This window comes from Phasianus colchicus, chromosome 9 (assembly GCF_987193195.1).
Source record: "Phasianus colchicus chromosome 9, bPhaCol1.hap1.1, whole genome shotgun sequence".
Lineage (NCBI taxonomy): Eukaryota > Metazoa > Chordata > Aves > Galliformes > Phasianidae > Phasianus > Phasianus colchicus.
This window is the reverse complement of record NC_143444.1, coordinates 19,237,520-19,259,322: the sequence shown is the minus strand read 5'-3', so window position 1 is coordinate 19,259,322 and position 21,803 is coordinate 19,237,520. Positions and strand designations below refer to the sequence as shown.

General features: G+C 42.1%; 1 protein-coding gene across 5 annotated transcripts; it reads left to right on the top strand.

Annotated features, from left to right (window-relative positions):
- Positions 1-709: 709 nt before the first annotated feature.
- Positions 710-15,859, top strand: DNASE2B (deoxyribonuclease 2 beta). 5 transcript variants are annotated; one of them, XR_016469271.1, is made up of 9 exons: positions 710-1,161; positions 4,708-4,885; positions 6,130-6,211; positions 7,118-7,279; positions 8,765-8,962; positions 9,512-9,769; positions 11,509-11,748; positions 14,513-14,576; positions 15,449-15,859. XR_016469271.1 is itself a non-coding variant. In XM_031600187.2 (7 exons), exons 1-7 carry the CDS (start codon positions 992-994, stop codon positions 11,574-11,576), a joined length of 1,116 nt encoding a protein of 371 aa, XP_031456047.1. In that variant the 5' UTR covers positions 710-991; the 3' UTR covers positions 11,577-14,451. The 5 variants fall into 5 exon arrangements, 2 of the variants coding, with proteins under 2 accessions (XP_031456047.1, XP_031456025.1); XR_016469273.1 differs by lacking the exons at positions 14,513-14,576; positions 15,449-15,859 and adding an exon at positions 12,328-14,446; XR_016469272.1 differs by lacking the exons at positions 14,513-14,576; positions 15,449-15,859 and adding an exon at positions 11,832-12,394.
- Positions 15,860-21,803: the final 5,944 nt, after the last annotated feature.

Here is a 21,803-nt window from a genome sequence, read left to right as displayed (position 1 = left end):
TTGAGAAGATGTCTTTATGAGTAACAGCTATGACAGACTTTAAAACGTTTCTTGGAGGGCAGATCTTTTAGCAAATCGCACGCGGAGCTGCAGGGGCATTGAAGCAAAGCTTCAGTGCAGGGCAGGCAGGTGGCTTTGTGAGCAGGCATAACTCCCAACGAAAGAATGAAAGCAGCTGTCATGTTCTTGATGACTTTTGTTTTCTGTTGCCCCATCTGTGCACGTTGTGGTTCTCCAGAGAAGGAAAGAAGTGCAGGGCTGGGCTGGTTGAAAGGGTTTTGTTGCAACTGGATTCCAGCCCTGATTGCTCTTGAAAGGGATCAGAAGCAAGTCTGAGCAGCAAAATTCAGCTCTCAATTCACACTTCTACAATCCTGGCTTTCTGGGATCATTGTTTTTGTTTGCGCTAAGCCCTAATTGCTTTTATCCTGCTTTGGTCAAACTGTGCAGCCCAACTTGGAGGCACTGCAATGGGAGAGAAGGAAAAATACTGTGGGGTCATGGGGTTTTCTTTTCTGCTAAAACATCCAGTGCTGACTGCAATAGACTTTCCCTGAGGCTGACTCGTCCCGTACCTGATATTAACTTCTTCCAGTGCAAGTGTAATGGGAAAGGAGAAGAGAATATTTTCAAGGCTCAGTTCAATTCAGACTTTGTTCCTAAGATAAATGTTAATGCATTTTAAAAGGAATTTTAAAACCTCACTAACTAACTGGAAGTAAATTGCTGTGGCTCAGAGGTTTTTGTTGCTGTCAGTCTCTGCAGGCTCAGTGCCCATGGGCAAATGGAGGAACGGAGCTGAACTGGGGGCTGGCACCACACCCAAATGGGAGTGGTGCAAAGGCTGCATGAAAAAGCAGAGAGGAGAAAGTGGGTTTGGTTTGTTTGTCTGAAAACTGAAGTTTTTCAGGTAGTTGTACAATATTGACGAGTTTCACGTTTCCGTTCCGCCCGCATTGATCCTGGGGGCGTTCACCAACGGCCTGAGGAAATGCGGGTGACTTCTGCTTTCGGAGCCTGCCCTGCACTCACTGTGCCACGCACCGAGATGATTGCGAGCTCTGCGTGGTGCGGCCCTACTCTGCTGCTGCTGCTCTTCTCCCCAGCCCTGTGGGCAGCGGAGATTTCCTGCAGGAATGAAGACGGGGAGGCAGTGGACTGGTAAGTAAGCACCACACATGGGAGGGAAACTGGATGAGTAAATAATGCCTAAAATTATACTGTGCAGGGTAGGTGGGTCACTGGAAAGTAATGCATAGCAATCACTGGTTTAATCCTTCTTGCCTCTGAGTAGCTGATTTTTGCATTAGGAAAACCTGGGCTAGGTTATTGAAAGGTGATTTCATTGCATGGAACCAACCACGCTGCTCTGTTATGACTAACTGCAAAATAATGACAGGTTTACACAGCATGCATGTCTGATGATCAAAGACAGCCTCGCCTGTGTTCCAGTGCCAGCACCACAACTGCCTGCAGCAGCACTGCCGGGAAAATGCCCGCACCCTGCCCTGATCTCACTGATGGCCCCTGGCCACACAGTGGAGCCGAGGCCCAGTCACCTGCCGAGTGGGCTGGGAGATGCACAAGGAGCGCAGGCAGCCATGGCTGTGTGGGAATGTGGTGTCTGGCAGCACTCAGCCAGCACTTAGGTGCCAAGTGATTAACTGGATTAATGCACCCTGAAGATGAAAGACACGAAGTGTAATCACATAGCAGCCAACCCAGGTTTAGAAAGTAAAGCAAGGGCTCTTAAGAAAGGAAATAAAAGAAAAAAAGCACTGAAACCTCTGAAAGACAAATATCACCACTTTAAAATAAGAATGATAGAGCAGCAATCAGTTCAGATATAAGCGATAGAGGAGGTGGTGCTGCTCCGTACCACCACCCTCACACGTGGATCACCGGGGGCTCCCAAGCACAGGCAGCATGTTGCTCACATTGAGCTCCTGAGGGACTGGCCCAGCCCCATCCCGCTTACCAACGCACCTCCAGATAAAAGTCATTTTTTGGGAATCAGAATCTGAATTGGTGCAGGCAGCCAAGAAATTGGTGATGAGAAAGACTTCATTTATCTGTAAAACAATGATTCTTTTCAGAGTAAGTTGCTGACCCTGGTCCCTTCTGACAGGAGTAGTAGGGAGAAGAGGGGAGATCTTCCAAACGTATCGTGACCTGATGAAAGAGAAGCTTGCCTGTCAGCATGGTCATGCTTGTTTATTGACAAAATCCTCTGCTTCTTCCCGATTCTGAAGTCAGTTGCTACGAAGGAGAACTGAAACTGCTGAGAAAAGCTTCCTCTTAACCAAAGAATGTTGACACCGTTTCAAACAAACACAGCTTTTACTTTTTTTATTTTCACTTAGCAGGAGCTGTATGCGAGTCTCTGCTGTTCAGTGGCTTCCTGCTGCAGTTCTCCATAATTGCTTATTACCAGTACTCACACGCATTTTCTTTGCTGCTAGACTGAAGGAATCATTTCCCTTATCCACTCTGATCCCTCCATGGAAATGCCTAAGGCTGGGTGGGAGGGGGCTTTGGGCAACTCAAGTTACTGGGAGGCATCCTACTGGGGGACAGCTGGATCTGTAAGATCCCTTCCAACCCAAACTGTGCCGTGAATCTGTACTCCCACCTGTGTCCCCAGCCTGCCTGCACTTCCTTCCATGAGTGGTAGGGCTGGCAATGGCCACAGGTGCTGTTTCACCTGGGAGCTCACCTCAGCACCCCCTGCACGCAGCATATGGCCCCAGGCCCACTGTCCTTAGGAGGGCAGAGGTCTCTGCTTTATTGGCCCAAGTTCACTGCGCTCTTTGAGAATCATCTTGTGCACGCAGAGCTAGGGATTGAAGCCAGGGCAGTGCACTGGTTTTTATAGGATGGGGAAAAAAGACATTAAAAGATGGTTAAAAATTGCTTCTAGAAATTCAGTGCTCACTCAGAAGGAAACACTGTGGCTGTGTTAATCAGATTCTTTACTGCTAATGACTTTGCTTTTTCCTGATTGTCAGGAAAGTAATTTCTGTCCATTCCCACAACACTTCAATACTTCAAACTCATGATAAACTTCCTGTGCACCACCAGCAATGAGGACTTTTATCCAGCTTCAATTGCTGAGGCACTCAGCTGTCAGGACGAGTACTCAGCTCACCTGGGAGTGGGCATTCCTGTAAGCAGGTTAGCTGCAGGGCTGTAAACATGGAGAGATCACTGACCTTCCAGAATGTTTTGGAGGAGTTTGGAAAGGCTTCAGGCAGCAGTTCTTGGCTCATCTCCTACCTGTATAACTACTACTATTTGTCTTCTTTCCAAAACCTCATTGCAAGTGGAGGGGTGGCTGCAGCTTTTCAAATAGGAAACACTCTCACCAGACCTCCCCTGCAAATCCCTTCTTCACCTTCTCCTGGGATGTCCCTCAGACAGTGGGGATGTAGGTGGATTACAAGAACCATTAGCATAGTGTGTGCTTCTCCTCAGCCTGTATATGTGCCCTTCCCATGGACTAAATGTCCCTCTAGCATAATGCTCTTCTGGTGCTTTTACCTGCTTTCTGAGCTGCCTTTTTTTTTTTTTTTTTAACCAACTGTAATTTATCTGGGCAGGACCTACTCCTCCTGACATACTCAAAGTGTTAAGTGCAGTCAGACTGCATTATTGCCAAGTACTATACCCAGGACTGAAAATAATGCCACTCAGTTCTTACTATTGACGTAAATAATAAATTACTTAAGCAGAGCACTCAAAGAAAGTGGCTCAATTAATTAGACTGCAATTAATCCCATGGACTTTTGCACTAGGAAAACCTGTTTACTTCATCAGAAACACTAGTAGGAATGGACCCATTTACCAACAATGTAGAGTACTCTGCAATTTTGAAGAGAGTTGTGTTTCTTACTAATTGTTTTTAAATATTCCACTTGCAACAGCTCAGCAGAATGTGAGTCTGCTATTGAAGGATTGTAATTAATCACGGTTTCGTGCTTATTATATGTATGTATGAACATGTGGAATTATACAATTTTATGATTTAATATACAACGTAATTATGGTTCATATAAATATATAATTCTATTTGTATGGAATAAGAAATGGTTGGTAAGAGTTATCCATACTGACCAAGAGAATGACAGACTGAGTTTGGGAGCTGAAGTTCAGGCTCAGCCTTTTCCTGTTTATGAAAGCCAGGAACAAGCAGCATGAATTTGGTGGCTGCATGGGATGCCAGAGGATGTCCCCACAACGTGCATCCCTGAATAGGTTTCCCTGCTGTATCTCCCTGATGCTGAGCTCACAGTTCATCACTGAAATGCCAGGCAGAGCTCATCCTCTCAGCAGCCTTTGTGCCAAGGGTGAAAACCTCATAAAGATGCAAGACAGAGTTTTGCTCAAAGACGCTCACGTTCACATTTTAGCCACAGGAGGGACGTGGGTGCAGTGAGGGAAAACTAAGGCTAGTTATTCTGGGGTACTGACAGCAGTGTGGCCATAGCAAGGGTAGTTTGGTGCTGTCTAAGCCTCTTCAGAGAAGTAGACTGAAGGTGTCCGCAGGGACACGGTAGTGCTGGCTCCAGAGTGTTAGCACTGGTGCCACTGTGCAGGCATCCCTGTGGCCACCTTGGTCTTTACATGCTCATGGGGGAGAAGAGATGGACCTATGCATTCAGTAGAATGGTTAGTGAGAAAAACAAAATTTGTTTGTCACTGCTGCAGGTTTGCTCTATACAAGCTGCCAAAGCACACCAAAGGAGATGGCACAGGGCTGGGCCTGGAATACCTGTACATGGACAGCCTAGCGCAGCAGTGGCAGCCTGGCAGGTACCTTGTGAACATGACACAGGGTGCTTTGGGACAGACACTGGAGCAGCTCTACAAAGCATACGAGTCCAAGGTAAGTAAGGTTTAATTGCTGTGTTGCTAGCATGTCTACTTGACACTACATGCAAATTAAATGAAACCAGCCAAAATAAGCATGTAGGGATATAGCCAGACCTGACTGACTAGATCTGCTAATATGCATCAACGTGAGCACACTGGTGGCTTGGCAGATCATTTGCAATTCTGGCTACAATTAGAATCATAGAATCGTAGAATTGTTTGAGTTGGAAGGGACCCCTAAACGTCAGCTACCCCAACTCCCCTGCACTGAACAGAGACACCGACAGCTCGATCAAGCACTCAGAGCCCTGTCCAGGCTGACATTGCAAGTATCCAGGAACAGGGCATCCACTGCCTCTCTGGGCAAGCTGCTCCAATGCCTTAGATCACATTTGGGTTTTGCTGTTGCCTTCTGACTGCTTCACCAGTAATAATTTCTTTTTCTAGTCAGAAACTTCCTTTATACTAGTGTGATCATAAAATACCACAAGGTCTGCCCATGATTATTTTTTAGCATCTACACACTGTTCCCATTCTTAGGAGTCTGGGTGTGTCTTTGCATTTCTGCTGTGGGTTAGTGTAGGGTGTCATTACATTTATATGTAAAAAAAAAATTGGTCGAATATTGCCAAACCACTCGACTCTCCTATTTTGTATCACGCTGGAGCTGTAATACAAACAATCTTTACAAGCTCACAACACTGAGCTATGCTGATCCCATCTTCCTACCCTGCTAGCATTTGCAAACTGTGCATCAGGTGGGGAAATGTCTCTCAACCTTTGAAGTTCTTTATTCGGGGCAGATAACATGTAGGTGCAGTTGTATGTAAATTTTTTTGTAAAAAATATTCATTGTTTGTCCTTCATAAGAACACTTGCAATGGCTTCTTTTCCTGAGCAGACATTTTTACAGGATCTTATTGCTAAGTGAGAAAGAGATGCACAGAAAAGCAGAGGGTGGGAAGTTCTGGGAAGTGGTTGCCCAACAGAACCTGTGGAAACTGTCCTATTGAGCATATTGAGCTTGAAGGACTGTTGCAATGATTGAGAGAACTTCTGCTTTATATTAACCAGGATCCTAATGCTGAGTCTTCAAGTTTATTTTCGTGTAAGCTCTGTGGAGATGGTGGCAGCTGACACAGGAAAGAGTCTCGTGATGTATGCAGAGATCTGCTGAATTCTTTCAGCAAAAGTTGTTTGCTTAAAGGCCTTCCTCTTACTGAATGTTGTGTTTCAGAAATGTGTGTTTCCCTGCAGAGGAACAACACTGTGTATGCAATCTATAACGATGAGGTCCCTCACTCAGGCCCCATCAGCAAGAAAAGAGGACACACCAAAGGTACAGGGAGAGTCCCTAGCTTTCATCCTTTTTAAAGTTGTGGAATTTGTTTGTTTGTCAATCTGCATATCTAAAAATCCTGCCTAAAACAAAACTGGAAAGCAAATTTGCATGATGAGTGGTTTGCAGTGTGGTGACAACCGCAGTTGCTTCTATTCTGGTTCTGCTGTTCCTGTTCTGTGTTGAAGAACTCTTAGGGATTAGGGAACCTTTGTTTTCAAGAGTGGAAACTCATGTATCTCCTTCAGCAAGTACAGACGCATCGTCCTGAGCTGGCTGTGTGACAGCAGCACCCAGTGCAAGGGGAATGGCACCCTGTGAGATGGTTAGCCTCTGAGCTCCCAGCTTTCCATGTCTGTGGAAGGATTATAGAAGCACTTAAGTAAGCAGTGACAGTATAGCCACAGAGCTGCTGTGCAGTCCTGGTGGTCCCTCGAGGAAGCAGATAGGACTTGCCCAGTTTGGAGCTGGAGAGCCATGGCAGGGCTGTATCCAGCTGCAGAGCTGGGGGCTGCTCCCTGGGCCCCTGCCTACCTGCAGGGCATCCTGCACTGAGCACAGTGATGAAATGAAGGGAAGGGGAGGGGGTCATGAGGAGGGAGTCACAGATATTAAACCATCAGATTTTTCAGAGACAGTATTTGAGCAGAGAATGAAAAAGTTTTGCAAAGGTTTTCTTTGAAAGCACAGAGGTGACGGTTCAAGTTCGGCTACACAGCCAAGAATTAATGCAATTTTAGCACAATATCAGTGTTTTCTATAGCCCATTGATATATTGTAGAGACAGTTTCACTGTAGACATTAACACACTAAAGCATGATGTCTGCAGCATCAAATCCAAAGCAGGGCACCACTGTGATGTCTCAGGGCTTACGTCATTCATTTGATATAACTTTCCTCTGATAGGATTTCTGCTCTTGGACAAATCACAAGGCTTCTGGGTGATCCACAGCGTGCCCTTGTTCCCCCCCTTTCCTGAGGATGGCTATGGTTACCCAGCCAGTGGGGAGTTCTACGGACAGACAGCCATGTGCATAACTTTCATGTATGAGCAGTTCATAGAAATAGGTAAGGAAACCTCCCTAAGAATGCCTTTGCACCACTGCAACTCTCTGACTCCTTTCCTTTTTTGCTGTGCCTCCAAAATTGTTTGCTTTTATCCTCCATTATCAAATTTGGTAACCAAATGGGGCCTGGAAACTCTGTGCTTGGCTTTCAGTTCTATTTATCGAGTTCTTCCTGTGGGAACGTGGGAAATTCACTCTTCCACTCTCTCTCCATCTCCCATGGGGTCTATTGAGATAATAATAGTCGCAAGAGCATATTGAGGGCAAAGTCAGCCCATACATACCAAATGCTTTAGAGATATAAAGGAGGATGGGTCATCATTTTTAACAGAAGTAATAGCTTATTCAACTGCTGTAGTCTGCAGTTCTACAAATGCAAAGCTGCTTGAAAAATATCAATAATCACTGCTTGAAAAAATATTCCCCAGAATTTCTATAGGTACTTTTTGCCACATAAAACATGAAACCTAAAAATAAGAAAAAAAAAATCTGTATCTGTAAGATTTAGAAGTACCTGACACTGGAGGTTCTGAATAAGGACTATCAAAAGGCATGGTAAGATGACACACTTATATGTTCCTTAACACCTTTTACATTGTTTTTCGCTCTTTGCTCAGTTACCAGCGCCAGATTTTATCAAAGAAATGTGTAAGATTGTAAACAAACAAGCTGGGCACACTATGGAGCTGTCAAAACCAAGATCCTGTTCCTGGAGGTGCATCTTTGCTTGTGCTTAGGGAAAGGGAAGAAGAGAATGAGAAGCACAGTAATGTTTTCATGCTCTATCCTCCCAGCTTCTGGTAATCTGTAGTTTAGGGTTTTCCTGAGCTGGAAAGACTGGAAAGTTCCTGATGGAGTCATCTTCATGAACTCATCAGCTATTTGTACTCTTCCTCTTTATGCAATCCACAGCAAGGACTGAGCACTGTACAGAGAACTTTCCTCTGCAGATTCGGTCCAGATTCTGAAAGTCAAACACTCTTCTCTCTAAAATCAAGCTAGGTTCTTGGTCAGCTTTTCTCTTTGGCTTTGGCTTGGCAAGTGTAACTGAGTGGAAACTCCTCCTGTAGATACAGAGATGAATTCACACATGCCACTTGAGCACTGTGTGACCACTCAGAGGCTTGAAGATGGTCATGGAGGGATGTGGCACGGCCCTTCTGCTGAGAGCAGGGAGGTGTACATGGTAAAAATGGAGCTTACTTTCCCAGCCAGGCTGTGTGCTGCAGGGCCAGTCAGAACTCAAAGCAATTAAACACATTTTTGGTTGCTAAAACAAGCTACTTTGACACTGAACTCCTCTGGGAGATAAATTGTGAAGATTAGAAAGGATTTGTGTTTCTCTTCCCAGGCAGAACTTTACTATCTTGATTGCTTCACTTTAACCTATTTTCATTTTGCTTGCTTTCATTTCTTTGTGGATTTTTTGTGTTGTTTGGGGGCTTTTGTTTCTGTTTCTTTTTGTTTGTTTACTTCTTTTTTCCAGACCAACAGATGCTGAGCTCTAATCCAGAAATCTACAGCTGCTCCCTACCTGATACCTTCCAAGCCGATCTCCCAAACCTTCAAAAGCTCTGTGCAGGCTCCAGGCTGCCCTCACACCCCCTGCGCCGCCTCTCCAAGCTGCAGTCCGCACGTGGGGAAGCCTTTCTCCACTTTGCAAAGTCTAATTCTTTTGTGGATGGTAAGAGAAAGTGCTGTTATCTATCACGTGCTCAAGCAAGCAGTGGGCAGTCAGTATATCCTTTGACAATATTTTCTTTGAGGTGAAGAAAAGAATTTCAGTTTCAGAAATAAATGTAGCAGAGTGGGGAATGGTCTGTCATTCTGTCAGCCCCACAAAGTGAAAAGCTATCTGGTCTCTCAAATGTCTTACAATGCACACTAATGGGGTTGTCAGAAATTTTCTATCCTGCTATTCAACTGTAGGAGCAAAGAACAAAAATGAGGTTTGAATCATCTGCTTTTTTTTTTGTTATGAAGAATTGAAATTTTTTTTTTTTTTCCTTTATTTCCTATTGATTATTTCTGACAAGTTTTCTAGCAAAAGAAGGGAAAACAAGAGTGAATTCAGGAAATAAAACTCAAAATGAGTGGAGGTTGGGGGCAAAATCTCTTCTGGTTCACTTCAGGCATTGGAGCAAAGTTTGCCCAGTTTAGGTGATCCTTTTTGGTTCCTTCTTAAATGAAGGAAAATGAAGGCTGACTTCTCCCATCCTCTGCTGTCCCACAGATATCTATGTGGCCTGGGTGGCTCAGGAACTGAAGACTGATTTGTTGGCTGAATCCTGGCAGCACTCTGGCCAAAAACTTCCCTCAAACTGCTCTCTCCAGTACTATGTCTACAACATAAATCTCATAGGGACGCCACTGAATTCCACCTTCCCCTCAATCCAGGATCACTCCAAATGGTCTGTTTCAATGAAGGATGAAGTTCAGTGGACCTGCATTGGAGACTTAAACCGTGCTGTTGAGCAAGCTTGGAGGAGTGGTGGGTTCATCTGTACACAGAACAAACACATCTACAATGCTTTTAGACATCTGGTGATCCACTATGAAAGTTGCAATGATGCTTCCACATGGATATAAATAGACTGTTCCTCCCAAACAGCATAGCCCCTCATTACATAAAATGTGTAGGAAATATCTCCCTTAAATTGTATTTTCTCTCTGAAAAAAATGGCCCTGTAAGTTAACAGATGTGCTAGACTTTCACTTCATTAGCTGTAAAAGCATTTTATGGGTAAAACATGGCTGTTTTTTTCCCTGCACTGTGACGCTGAGGCAAAGCGCGCTGCTGCCAGCAGTGGTTCACAGGGGATGTCAGTGAGAAATGCTGGACAGGGGATGTGAGGAAAAATGAAAACTTGCCTTGCTATGTAGGCTGTCTGGGATGGGCTGTTGACAGGAGAAAAGTACCCCAAAATGTTTCAAAATCACCGCCCGTTCCAGGTTCTGTTGAAATCAGATCATGTCTGCTGAGGCTGGGCTGAATTTCTTAAAAATCAGGCGTAATTGGATGCAGACAGGAAGACAAGTAGTCTGGGGACAAGAAGGCTTCATTTTTATGATTAATTTTTAGAGAAGAAATGAGCTTTGAATCATTTGTTACCAATAGCTTGGAAATGTTTCTAGTGCTTTTATTCATGTGCAGCAATCATATAAACCAATAAACACGTCCAAAAAATGAATGAATAAAATAAATTAAGAGAGAAGATGTTCTTTTTATGGTTTCTCTCTTCCATCTATAGCTATTTGTGATTGGTTATATGGTTTTATAGCTGCCAAAGGAAAAATTGAGAAAACTAGGGAGAAAAAAAGAGAGAGAAGAAAATATTTGAAGATGTTATTTCATCTACATTTTCACACTGCAGATAATGTGGCTGTTAATTTTTGATACCTCCATTCTCAGGCCTAGCATTTGAAGTTTGCATAGATTTGCTATAAAGACAAAGCTAACTTGCAAACTTGCAGTAGCATTTTTTGAATCAATTTTTAATATGTTTCTAGGTACATTTGTAGGATTATATCTCACTTGTTAGTTTTTTTTTTTTTCCTGAATTGCTATAAACTCCTGTTTGAAGGTTTGCCTGCCCTGCAAATATTTCTGTTGTGCTGTGTTTGTAGTCCATACCCCTGCCTGTATACAAGTGTCAAATAGCTATAAAGAAGTACCCTATGACCACAAGAATTTACTGAAGACTTCCTTCCCTTTCCATCCTGAAAAAATCAATCAATCAACAAAGTATTCAAAGTAACAAATAAATTAGTGTCGTATCACATTTGAGTGTACTTCTTGAAGAAATAAAATTATCTGGCCTGGTTAATGGGGAGAACTGTGCAGAACTGGATTGTATGTTTAGTCGACCTGGATTGAAGATTAAGCTGACTCTCATAGCTCAATGAAAATAATGTAAATAGTTTAGATATTTTGCATGAAATAGACTTTTTTCTTTATCTCTACATATGAGCAAAAATTTTACAAATAATATGTTAAATAATGTTTTTCCTCTGAAGCTTGTCAAATTATTTTACATGCATGCTTTCCATTGTTTCACTAGCTGTGGTCAAGTAATAACTATTTGTGGCTGTGAAAATTGCCTGTTAGACAGCATCGAGTGCTGGGACAGTAGGGCTTTGCTTGAATAAGCCAAGATAAAATTTGTCTTGTCCACTTTTTCATGGCAGACACTGACCTAACTGGCCTGACCTCTTGCATCTTGCCCACAGCACCACATGTTCGTGACCTTACTGTACAGGAACAACAAGGAGTCCTTCACTGGAGTCAACTCAGGTGAGGTGCTCCATGGTGCACCAGAGGGCACTGGGATCTGCTCCACCACCTGTATTTCCTATGGGAGATGCTCGGCCGCAATGTTTGGCTCACAGAGCTCAACAGCATGGAGTCTCCATCCCCAGGCTGACACACTGGTGTGTCACAGTCCCGCTCCCCAGGCCTATCCCTTGACTGTAAGTGCTAATTGGTATCCTTAATTATTTGTTCACATGGTAGCTATCATAGAGCAATACTTTTCACAGTATTCCTCTTCCAGTGTGCTCCAGATTGATTGCCTCCATGTCAGCTGTTACTAAAGAGGCATAAACAGCAGTGGGAAGATGGAAAGAAGCCCTGTACACTACACTACCTAAGTAGGCTGGGCACACACTCATTTCAGTGGTGTAGCAATAAAAAGGCTGCAGTTCTGGTTCTTACTTTTTCTGACTGTAAACAGTTTTAAAGTAGTTTTCCTTTCATTGCATAATGTCCGTATTTGCATATCTCCCAGTACTTCCACTACACACATTATGAAACAGGGGTAGATGCTCTTTTTCCCAAAACAGACCTGTGATCAGCAATCTGAACTTCTGGATTTTTGAATGGCCTGTATCTGTCAGGCCAGCCATGTGACATCAGGACCACATCCCCTTGCTCAAACTTCCATGCCCTGATAGCACATGCTGTCGCTGGTGTGAAGTATTTTTGCATATTTTTACAAGAGTTTAATTTAAAATGTGCCATTCTTTATCAAAACATCAAACACTCCACAGCTCTACCTGCTGATCCCTCTGTGCCCATGGAGGACAGCACGCAGCACAGCCCCCGGGAAGGGACCTGGTAAGCCACACTGCGGCTGCGGAAGGGCAGAAGAGTTGGACCCAGCATGGAGAGGGCAGAAAGCTCTTCTCCTTCTGGAATCCCCGTGTCTCATCCCCTTGATGCACAAGTATGGCTGTTCTGACCCTTGGGCTCCGTTCTGGTTAGACTAAATGAGAATATCCACTAAGCCTTGCTGTAACACAGGGGAGTTTGCAACAAACACAACAGCAGGTATCATTGTTAGGTAGGAATGGCCTTGTAATTACTCAGACAAAGCCCTGTCCCAGCAGCCCCATGAGCGTTCCAGCGACAGGAAGTGCAAATGTGGCCTCTTGCAGTGCCTGCCTTGGCCTTCTCCATCCACCCGCCAGTCTCACATGCCCCCATCAACCCAGGAAACCAAGTCCGATGGTTTTCCTGTCAGCCTCTCAGGATTCTCCTGCAACACCAGTGGCTGGGGATCCCTCAGGTAGTAGCTTGCTGAGCAATTTTATACAGATATAAAAGGAAGAGGCCATCTAAAGGATTAGATGACAGGCTTACTAAGACAAAAGCTAAAATACTGGGAAGGTGGTAAAACCTAAACTGTGTGAAGTTTCATTCCAGCTGGGCAGTTACTCCACTGGAAAGCAGGCAGAGGCATCCAGCCGGAGGCCATTTCACAGGGCAGCTTTATGGTGGCATTGCTCCAGGTGTCTCCACAAGGACTAAAAACACCTTGAAGCCTAGCAATGGGAGCCATCCCTTCCACCAGTGTGCTGGGGATCTTCTCAAGGACCTCATGTTCCATGTCAGCTGTCTGCCAGCCAGCAAAGGGATCATTTGGGAGAAATTGCTCTGACTTAGCTGGGAACCTTCCCTTCTTCAAGGCATGCTAATGAAGCCTGACACTGGACTTGTCATAAAGGCCTGCAGGTCTATCTGAAACACAGCAAAGTCAGCCTCAAAGTGGGCTAGACTAGTTTTTAGAAGTACCAAAGTCTGCAAAGCTGTGGATGTTTTGCCCATCCAACTGCCAGCAATGCCCCCTCTTCCAGTTGTAACCCATGCCTCTCCCACTTCTGCAGTGGCTCATGCCAGTGCTTCACCAGCAGTATGCTGTTTGCATCTTTCTGCTCTCAAAACAGAAAGTTTCCAGCAAATGTTTCTAAACATCAGTTCTTATATCAAACAGTGTCTTCATGGCATGCCTGCAGTGTTAAGAGAATGGGCTATATTTGATAAGACATACGGTTTGCTCATCCCTCTCTTCTGTTCAAATATATGCCCTCCTGACAGTACTGAAATGCTAAAGAACATTCTTTTCTTTAATGTATCAAAGCATCTTCTGCATTATTAGTGTAGTCACATAATTATCCCCAGAGAAACTTACACCCATACATTAACACCCATAAATTATTGTGTAGATGTCTTTTATACCTTCATTTTCAGCTTCTGGAAAAGATACATCACTGGATACTTAGCACAGTAATTGCTTCCAAACACGTAAGCTGCCTATGCCTTGGGTAAAATGTTCAGGAGGCAGAGATGTGCTGGCAGGGTCTGCTAGAACCTCAGTGCAAGCCAAAGTCTAACTGTGCTCAGAATGTGATGCAAGAATATGATGCATTTCTCATATTACACAAGAGATTTTTTAAAAAGACGGTAATTTAAAAATGAGAATGTAAAGGAAATGAATTTGTGTTAGGCAAAGCATGGGAATACATTCTCCACAGTGTGAGGCAAGGAGCCAGATCTCAGATTTCAAGCTAGGGTACCAGTCTTTGATAGATAGCCTGATACCCTAAACACAATAACTATATCTGACACTTTCCTATTTGATCAGAGATACCAGATTAAAAGCCTACTCTGGTGAATATTCTCAGAATTCTTCAGCAGTAAAAGCTGCTGCAAATGGCATCTGAAACCATTGTAGCTCTTTCAGATCTTGGCCTCGGGAGGTAGTTTGTAATACAATTTTTTAATACTTATCTAATGTTTTTAAGTGATTTGTTCCATTATTATATACATATTTGATAATTTAATTTTACTCAAATTGTTAAGTACAAAACATTAGGATTTGAAATATATACATTGATTCTTAAGCAACTCTTATATTTTTATTCAAATAAATCCCCTTGATTTTATTTTTTTCAGTTGAGTTCATCTTTCATTTTTACACAAGGTAATTGGTGGCCATTCTGCATCTCCTGCAAATCAGGTAAAAGCAAGGAACATTTTTCCCCTCCTTTCACCATTTTGCAGCCTAGGAGCTGCAAGCTAAAAATTAAATATTCAAAGCTTTACCAGAGCAGGACAGAGTGTTCAGTGTGACCTGCTGGAGTGCTCATGGTTGCTGCAAGCAGTTCACTGTAGTACACTTGTCCTAGCATTGCATAATTTATTAATCATAGAAATTGTGCATGCAAATCAGCCACACAGTTGTGCATCATCATATACTAACCAGTATATTTGTTTTTACATGCATTAAAGCCCTCAGATAATAATGTCGCATTATAGCAGTGCAGCTTTTCTCTGTCGCCTTCTGAAACCTGTCAATTGTTTGCTAAAAGCCATGTCATTGGGCATGCTGGGTTTTTGCCATTGTTCCTATACTTCTGACTCCCCAAAGTGTGACAGTATTTAGCTCCAGGGCTTTTTCTGTGTCTGGATTTTTACAGGTTTCCTTTTTGGGCTAAGGTTCTGTCAGCCAGAAATCAAGATTTCTATAGTGCAGTTTTAAAACTGTATTCTTGCACCTGTGTGTTTATGTTCAACACCACTGCCCACCCATTCACGCAGAGGATTAAGAACACCAAGCTCAGTGCATATTTCAGAAACTGCTTCCTTCCCCTGGCAGCCGCTCCATTGCTTATACTGATCTTGTAAATCCTGGACATTGCACAAGTTAAATCTGTGTCTTCTCTTGCTTTCTAACTACTCTAAATAATTTTTTGCATGAAAGTAAGATTTTCAAGGGGAGAATGAGAGAACTAACAATTTTGCATGAGACATTTTGTGAGGAAAAAGCATAGAAGAAACGTTGCGCAACAAAGACAGGCAGTTGCTGTAGTTTTGTTCCCTACTGCCCAGGAACCTGCCCTCCTCTTTTCTGCCAAATAACATGGAGAACCAGAGAAGTCAGAATGGAGAGAACTCAGAGGAAAACTGAGAAGAGTGAAGAGGACAACAGAAGGTGAGCCAAGAGAGGAGCAGAAGGAACATTAGGGTGGGAGACATCCGTGGAGGCCAGAGACCTTGATTTCAATCACAGCAAACCATTAAGAGTTAATCATGCAGAAACACAGTCAACTATCTGTTTCACTTACTGTGATAGCTGCTGAGCATTTATCTGTTTTACAGGTATAACCTCCACAGGCTGTGCCGCAGAGAGAAAAAAATGAGAAGCACAAACTGAAGTGACTTAGCCAAGTATTAAAAACCAAACAAATCCAATCACCTGGAGAGGAAGCAGCTCACTCTTTGTTACCTAACTTCCAAGAGGTGGAGTGAGGCAAAATCAAAAGCATTACATATATAAAAGTAGGAGGGAGCAATTTACAAGCCAACCTAGATAGTTTGAACAATGTATTTGAATAACATGCTTTTTTCTTTCTATTTTTAAAAATAGAAAGATTAACTGCAGACCATTTCATTACGGAGTGTGACACTAAAGCTAACTTAATTCATTCTCATGGCATTCAATAACTGCAGGCAAAAAAAGTAAATACAAATACAAAAGAGCATAAACTGTGATAAGCAAACTGATGCCTTTAGCACTTTGCTCTTGGCATTATTATTACAGATTTGTCTATAAATTTTGGCCTTTTATTCTCACAGAAAAAATAAAGCTAAGTTTAGAAAATTCCCCAGTTTTGTACATTCTTTGGTTTTATCTCTTCCTACATCCTGGTGCAACTTCATTCTCTAGCACTAACCAAGACACCAGTATTAGGCGCTGCACTGAGTCAAAGGCAGCAGGCATTACTTACTGTCACTTGGCTCATTGTGACCCACTGCTTGGTAGCCTCCCAGTCTTGGATTCCACAGAGGAGTAATGGTAGTGCAGAAGCTGAAGCTCTATAAAAAGTGTCCTCGTAATATCAGAGGAGGAGCTAGGCATAAGGGGTTGGCTTCATAAATGCAAATATTTCATAATTTATTTAGTAATGTGGCTTTTTTTTCCCCCTAGGCAAAAGCTTTAATAAAGGAATAGTTCTACTGCAACAAAGGAAATGAGCAAGAAGAGAGATGAGGACACATCCTAAGTCCATTAATGGCAGTGGGAATTTGCCTTCATCTTCAGTGGGAACACGTTTTCAAAGACATGGGAATCGTCCATACAAAATGGAGGATAAAATCTGAACCTTCTGTGGTCTATGACACAAACCAGAAGAGGGCCCCGACACGGTGGAAACATCCCCAGCAGGAGTTTCACAGCCAGGCTTGACCACAGTCCTGTGTGTGGTGCTGGCTGCTGGGATGGACGTCATCATGGCCTCAGGCACAGGCAGTGTCTGTGGTAGAGCGCTCCCTGAGCCTGGGCCAGGCAGGAGCCAGGCAGAGATGCATCTCCTCTTGGTGAACACTGACCCTCATGCTGATTATGGGTTTACTTTCAATGCCCTACATTTGGGAAGATGAGCAGCGTGGACAGCAGGAATCTTCCCCAGGGAGATTCAAGATCTTCAAGGGTACACACTGCCTGCTGAATGGTGCAAAAAGCCAAAGAAGGAAAGTCCAGATAAAGCAACCTTGTGATTCCAAGCATCTCTTCTTTTGGTACTGGCACTACACAGCAAAATAGACATTAAAATAACAGAGTTGCCATTCTTCTAGCAGAAACATTCCTCTCCCTCTCATCCCTTTGATGTACTCCTTCTCCGACTCCCAGGATTGCACTACATCAGCTCACTGTGTGATAGTGTGCACACCAGGACTTTGTTGTACTCTTGAAAGGTGAGTTCATTTGCCCCACAAACACATGGCCCCTGTAGTTCTGTTTGAGCTCTTTAAGAAAAAGTCCTCTATTATCCTTGATTATTGGTCACCAAAATATGTCTGATAGGATAGACCCTTCAAAATAACCAAATTTTGCAGAAAATTTCTCAGAAAAATGTTCTATGGGAGTATGCACCCTAAGGAAGAAGACTTCTTCATAACAACTGATCAAGTTATGTTTCTTATTGGATCTGTGCGGCCAGTCCATTGCAGTTCTCATAAAGAAAAAAATTATAAGTATTTGCTCAAGAACCTCTTTAAAAGAAATACATTTACCATGTGCTAATATGTCTGTGTTCTACATGGCACTGATTTTCAGTCCCTTTAAGAGAGTCACAGATATCACTAAACAATGCAAGTTCATGCATATTTTCTAGATATTACATTTCTCAAGGAAGCCCATGCCTCTATTGGAAAACTAAAAGAAATTTCAAAAGCTGTGACTTTTTTGCAAGTCAGAATTTTATTCCTATGTCAAAATATCAATTTTTATTTGATTTTTTGAGAGCTTTGCCAAAGATTCTTCGGGAACAGACAGCTTATGGTTTCAGTTCTTTTTTTTTCCCCCCAAGAAAATGCAGTATTTCTTTAATACTAAACTCCATTGGTTTTCAGTGCCCTAACTTTTAACTATCACCTTGTATAAAATCAGTGTAAGAAATGAGAAATGTGGTTTAACTGCTTTTAAAATCATGTAGTAGTGCTATTAGGTTTTGTGGGATTAGTTTGATAGTCCAAGTAAAATAACTGTCAGCTAGACAGATAGTGCAATAAAGGTGAAACACACTATTGCCAATAAGAAAGTAATCTTTATTTCATGGTCCCAGACTCCTACCATACCAGCACAGCACTTTGTGGGATTGAGTGGCACTCACCAACATAACACTGCTGAGCACAAACAACTTGATTAGATTAGTTAAACCAATGTGGTAGAGGCAAAGTGGAACTGAGCAGCTTTGTGGCCCTTATCAAGTATAATAGAAGTACAGCTTCTTCTCTATACAAGGGAAATTTCACATGTTAGGGCTAACAGCATTCGGAGCAAGTCCACTGTAATTTCAGTGTAGCATTGGATGAAGCATGACAATAAGTTCAGTCAAGTAAAAAACTGGGAGAGTTAAACTCTTGACAAATTTACAAAAGCACTGCACAAATTCTTGTGTGTACTTGTGCAAGGTATTGAGCAGAAAAGAAATATGTTTATTCTAAGAGGATACAGGTGTGGCTACTACTACTGTGTACCAAAGATATTCTTTAAAAAATGAATCCTGTTTATGCTATTTGTTTGAAGCAGTAATTAGACTGGCATCCAGTTTGAATGATAACCACTGCTTTCTTCACACAGATTTTCTAAGTTTGTGAGACCAGTTCTCAAAAGCTCTTTAGCAAAGTTCTTATGTTGCTAGCATCACTCCCTCAGAGGAAACTGGTAAAAGGGTGAGTTCTGGTTTTCAGTACCTTCTCCAGATTGGGCTTCAAAAATAAAAGTCAGCTTTTTTAAACGTGATCTTTCATAATTATGGTTGAAAATGATGTGTTTGCCAAGTGCTGAACAGCCTTGAAAACTGGGTCTGATGTGTTCAAGGTAAAACTAAAGGTTTAAGCCTGTAGTATACTTCACACTTAGAAACCTTTTGCGTATGCTCACAATTGAAACTTATGTTTTCCTTTTTAAAGAAAGAATAAGTGATACTTCTTTCACTATTGATACAGTTTTGTAACTCAGTGTTTTGAATTTTCTATTTCAGATTTTCCCAGGATAAAGTTGTCTCTGCAGGTGCCCCAGACTCTGCCAAATGATTGGCTTTCTATCCAGCTCAGTCATTTACTTCTGTTGCATGTTTTAGACATCCTTTTTTGCATCTTAAGACATCCAAGATTTTCCACCTTTACACATCCATTACTCCATCTTAACTTCAATTCCATGTTTTTTCTTCTGCAGGCTTATAAAAAAAACCCCCACACTTTGACTGAAAGGAAAGCACATGTATCAGAACAGACTTTTGGATTTCTTTTACTTCAAACACACACAGCATCATGTCCCAGATGGCTTAATACTGAAGACCACTTTAGAAAGTCATTTGTATGGACATATGAACATGCTTCATATCAGGCATCAAGAAAGGTACAACTGAAGAGCTCTGATACTGTAAAGAAATCCACTTAAAAGTGAAGAAATACAGGAATGTCTTTAGTCATCCACTGGACAGTCCTTCATTTAGTGTACAAGATCTTCAGCATTCTCGAATAATGGGTAAGAGCATTTTGCTGGTTTTTAATTCTTTCTATTAAATGTATAGTCTTCTGTTCTACTTATTGCTCATTAGTCAGCTCCTTCCCAGAAACTAACTCCATCCTGGAGTTTGACATGTTTAGCTCAGTGAAGCATTATGGTTCTTACATTTGGTCTAGGATTATCCTGGCTTTATGCAAAGGTTTTACCAAGCAGCAAAGCTTTTCTTAAAACCCACTGAAATGCTTTTTCAGTATATCGTTTGGTTTCAGCCAGGCAGTTTCCTGATAGTAGTATAACGGAGTGTCTTTTCAAAATCCCAGTAGGTGGAAGCTTGGTTTGAGAACACACTGGGACTGATATTTTAGGTCACAACTGTTAACAATTCTTGAAAGTATAAGAAGTATTTAAAGGCCAGGTAGTTCAGGAAACTGCAAGTAGATTTACTGCAGCAAAATGTGGGATAACTAAAAAGGTAAAGAGAGTTGTCTGCTGCAGCTTGCCTTTTGAAACAAGACAAATGGGAGCGACTCATGCACACAAACATGATGAGGACAGCACAGAGTGGTGGAGTGCCTGCCTCTTCCTAAAACAGGATCATACCTAAGGAAACAGCCCAGGGGTGAGGGCATGGGATTGACATCTTGCCTGAAACAACAGGATTATCTTGTTTCATCTCTGCCATCAGGCATAAGGAATGAAAGATCCTGAGCCCAAAGGACAGCAAATAATTGCTCCGCAGACAAGATGGACTGCTTCCTCATGAGGTGTTGTAAAGGAACAGCTTCTCTCCATTCGGTACAGTGATGTTTGTCCTTGTCAGGATGGTAGTCTGTTCCCAGGACTACCAAGCAAAACTACAGCTGAATGAACAGGTAAGAACAAAATTGTAAATATCTTTGTCAGCCTGGATTTTTATACCTGCAGTCTGGAAAGTTATAGATTTTGTTGTAAAATAATAAAGGAGAATGATGTGCTAAAAACCCTCAACATAGATCTGTGAAGAGATTACACTCACCTGAGCACTATATTCTAGTTAAGTTTTTAAAAAGTGGAAGAGAACTTGGTCTTCAAACAGCTGTGTTGGGTCCTCCATCACCACTCCTCCATTTTTCAGTGATTGTGGTTGGCATCATATCAACAATATAAGCCCTGCAGGTTGTGTAACAAGATAATGATACAAGTCTTAGGGATGAAGGTGGAGGTGCTGGTAGGATGACAATGTCCCATCACCCACATACAGTAAGAAATACTTGAGGTTAGGTGAGGCTGCAGTCAGACATGAAAATTAAAAATATTATTTATTAACAACCAAAAGAACAAATTAAACTAGAATTAAACTATTTAATTAGATTAGATTAAAAAGTCTGAAGTGATTTCTATGATCTTCTAGTCTGACTTCTTGTATAACAGAGAGCAGATTGTCCTGAATTAGCTCCTTTTTGGACTAGATTGCATTATTTAAAGGAGAAAACATCACATCTTGATACAAAAAATAACATAAAAGCTACGATAATGCTGGGTAACTCTCTCAATGGTCAGTTATGGTAAACTATAAGTTAAGATTCTAACTCTTGGGTCTTTGTCTGCTAGATTGAAGCTATGTATTTTTAGACGCATGTAAAGAGCTCTCGTTAACTTTCTCTTTGATAAACTAAATGAACAGAAATCTTTGGACCACACATTAGGAGAGTATCCTAACCCTTTAATCATGTTTCATGTTTATTCTATAAAATCTTACTGATTTTTCATTGTTCTTATTGACTTGAGAACACAGAGCCCACGTACGTTTTTCATCAGTGACAGACGCAGAGGATTTATAAACCTCCCTACTGTTTTGTTTCTCAATATTTTCTTGCTTGGGCAATCAAGAGTTAGATTCTCTGTTTTAGTCACTGTACCAGAGAAGTAGCTGTTGTGGACCATTACAGTCTCCACCTCCTTTTCTCTGTCTGTTTCCCAGGAGAGCACTCCATGACTCCATGTAAGATTTGCTTGGCCTTGTTATTCTTCCTAGATTTAGTCCAATTTATCTCTATAAGGTGCAAAAAAAGAAAGAAAGAAAGAAAGAAAGAAAAAGAAAAAGCTTTCACACTTTTTTTCTAGAAAAATAAGGCAGAAAGGGGCTTCTCAGAGGATATTATTATGAAATATATGTGAAAAAGGAAACTGAGGACAGAATGGGACTTCTGAGTCCCATATTGGCACGAGCAG

Excerpts from the sequence above, each read along its gene's own strand:
- DNASE2B (XM_031600165.2), top strand. The coding sequence starts at position 992 with ATGCGGGTGACTTCTGCTTTCGGAGCCTGCCCTGCACTCACTGTGCCA. Across the intron at positions 6,212-7,117 it reads GAAAAGAGGACACACCAAAG|GATTTCTGCTCTTGGACAAA; the intron begins GTACAGGGAGAG and ends TTCCTCTGATAG. Across the intron at positions 8,963-9,511 it reads GTCTAATTCTTTTGTGGATG|ATATCTATGTGGCCTGGGTG; the intron begins GTAAGAGAAAGT and ends GCTGTCCCACAG.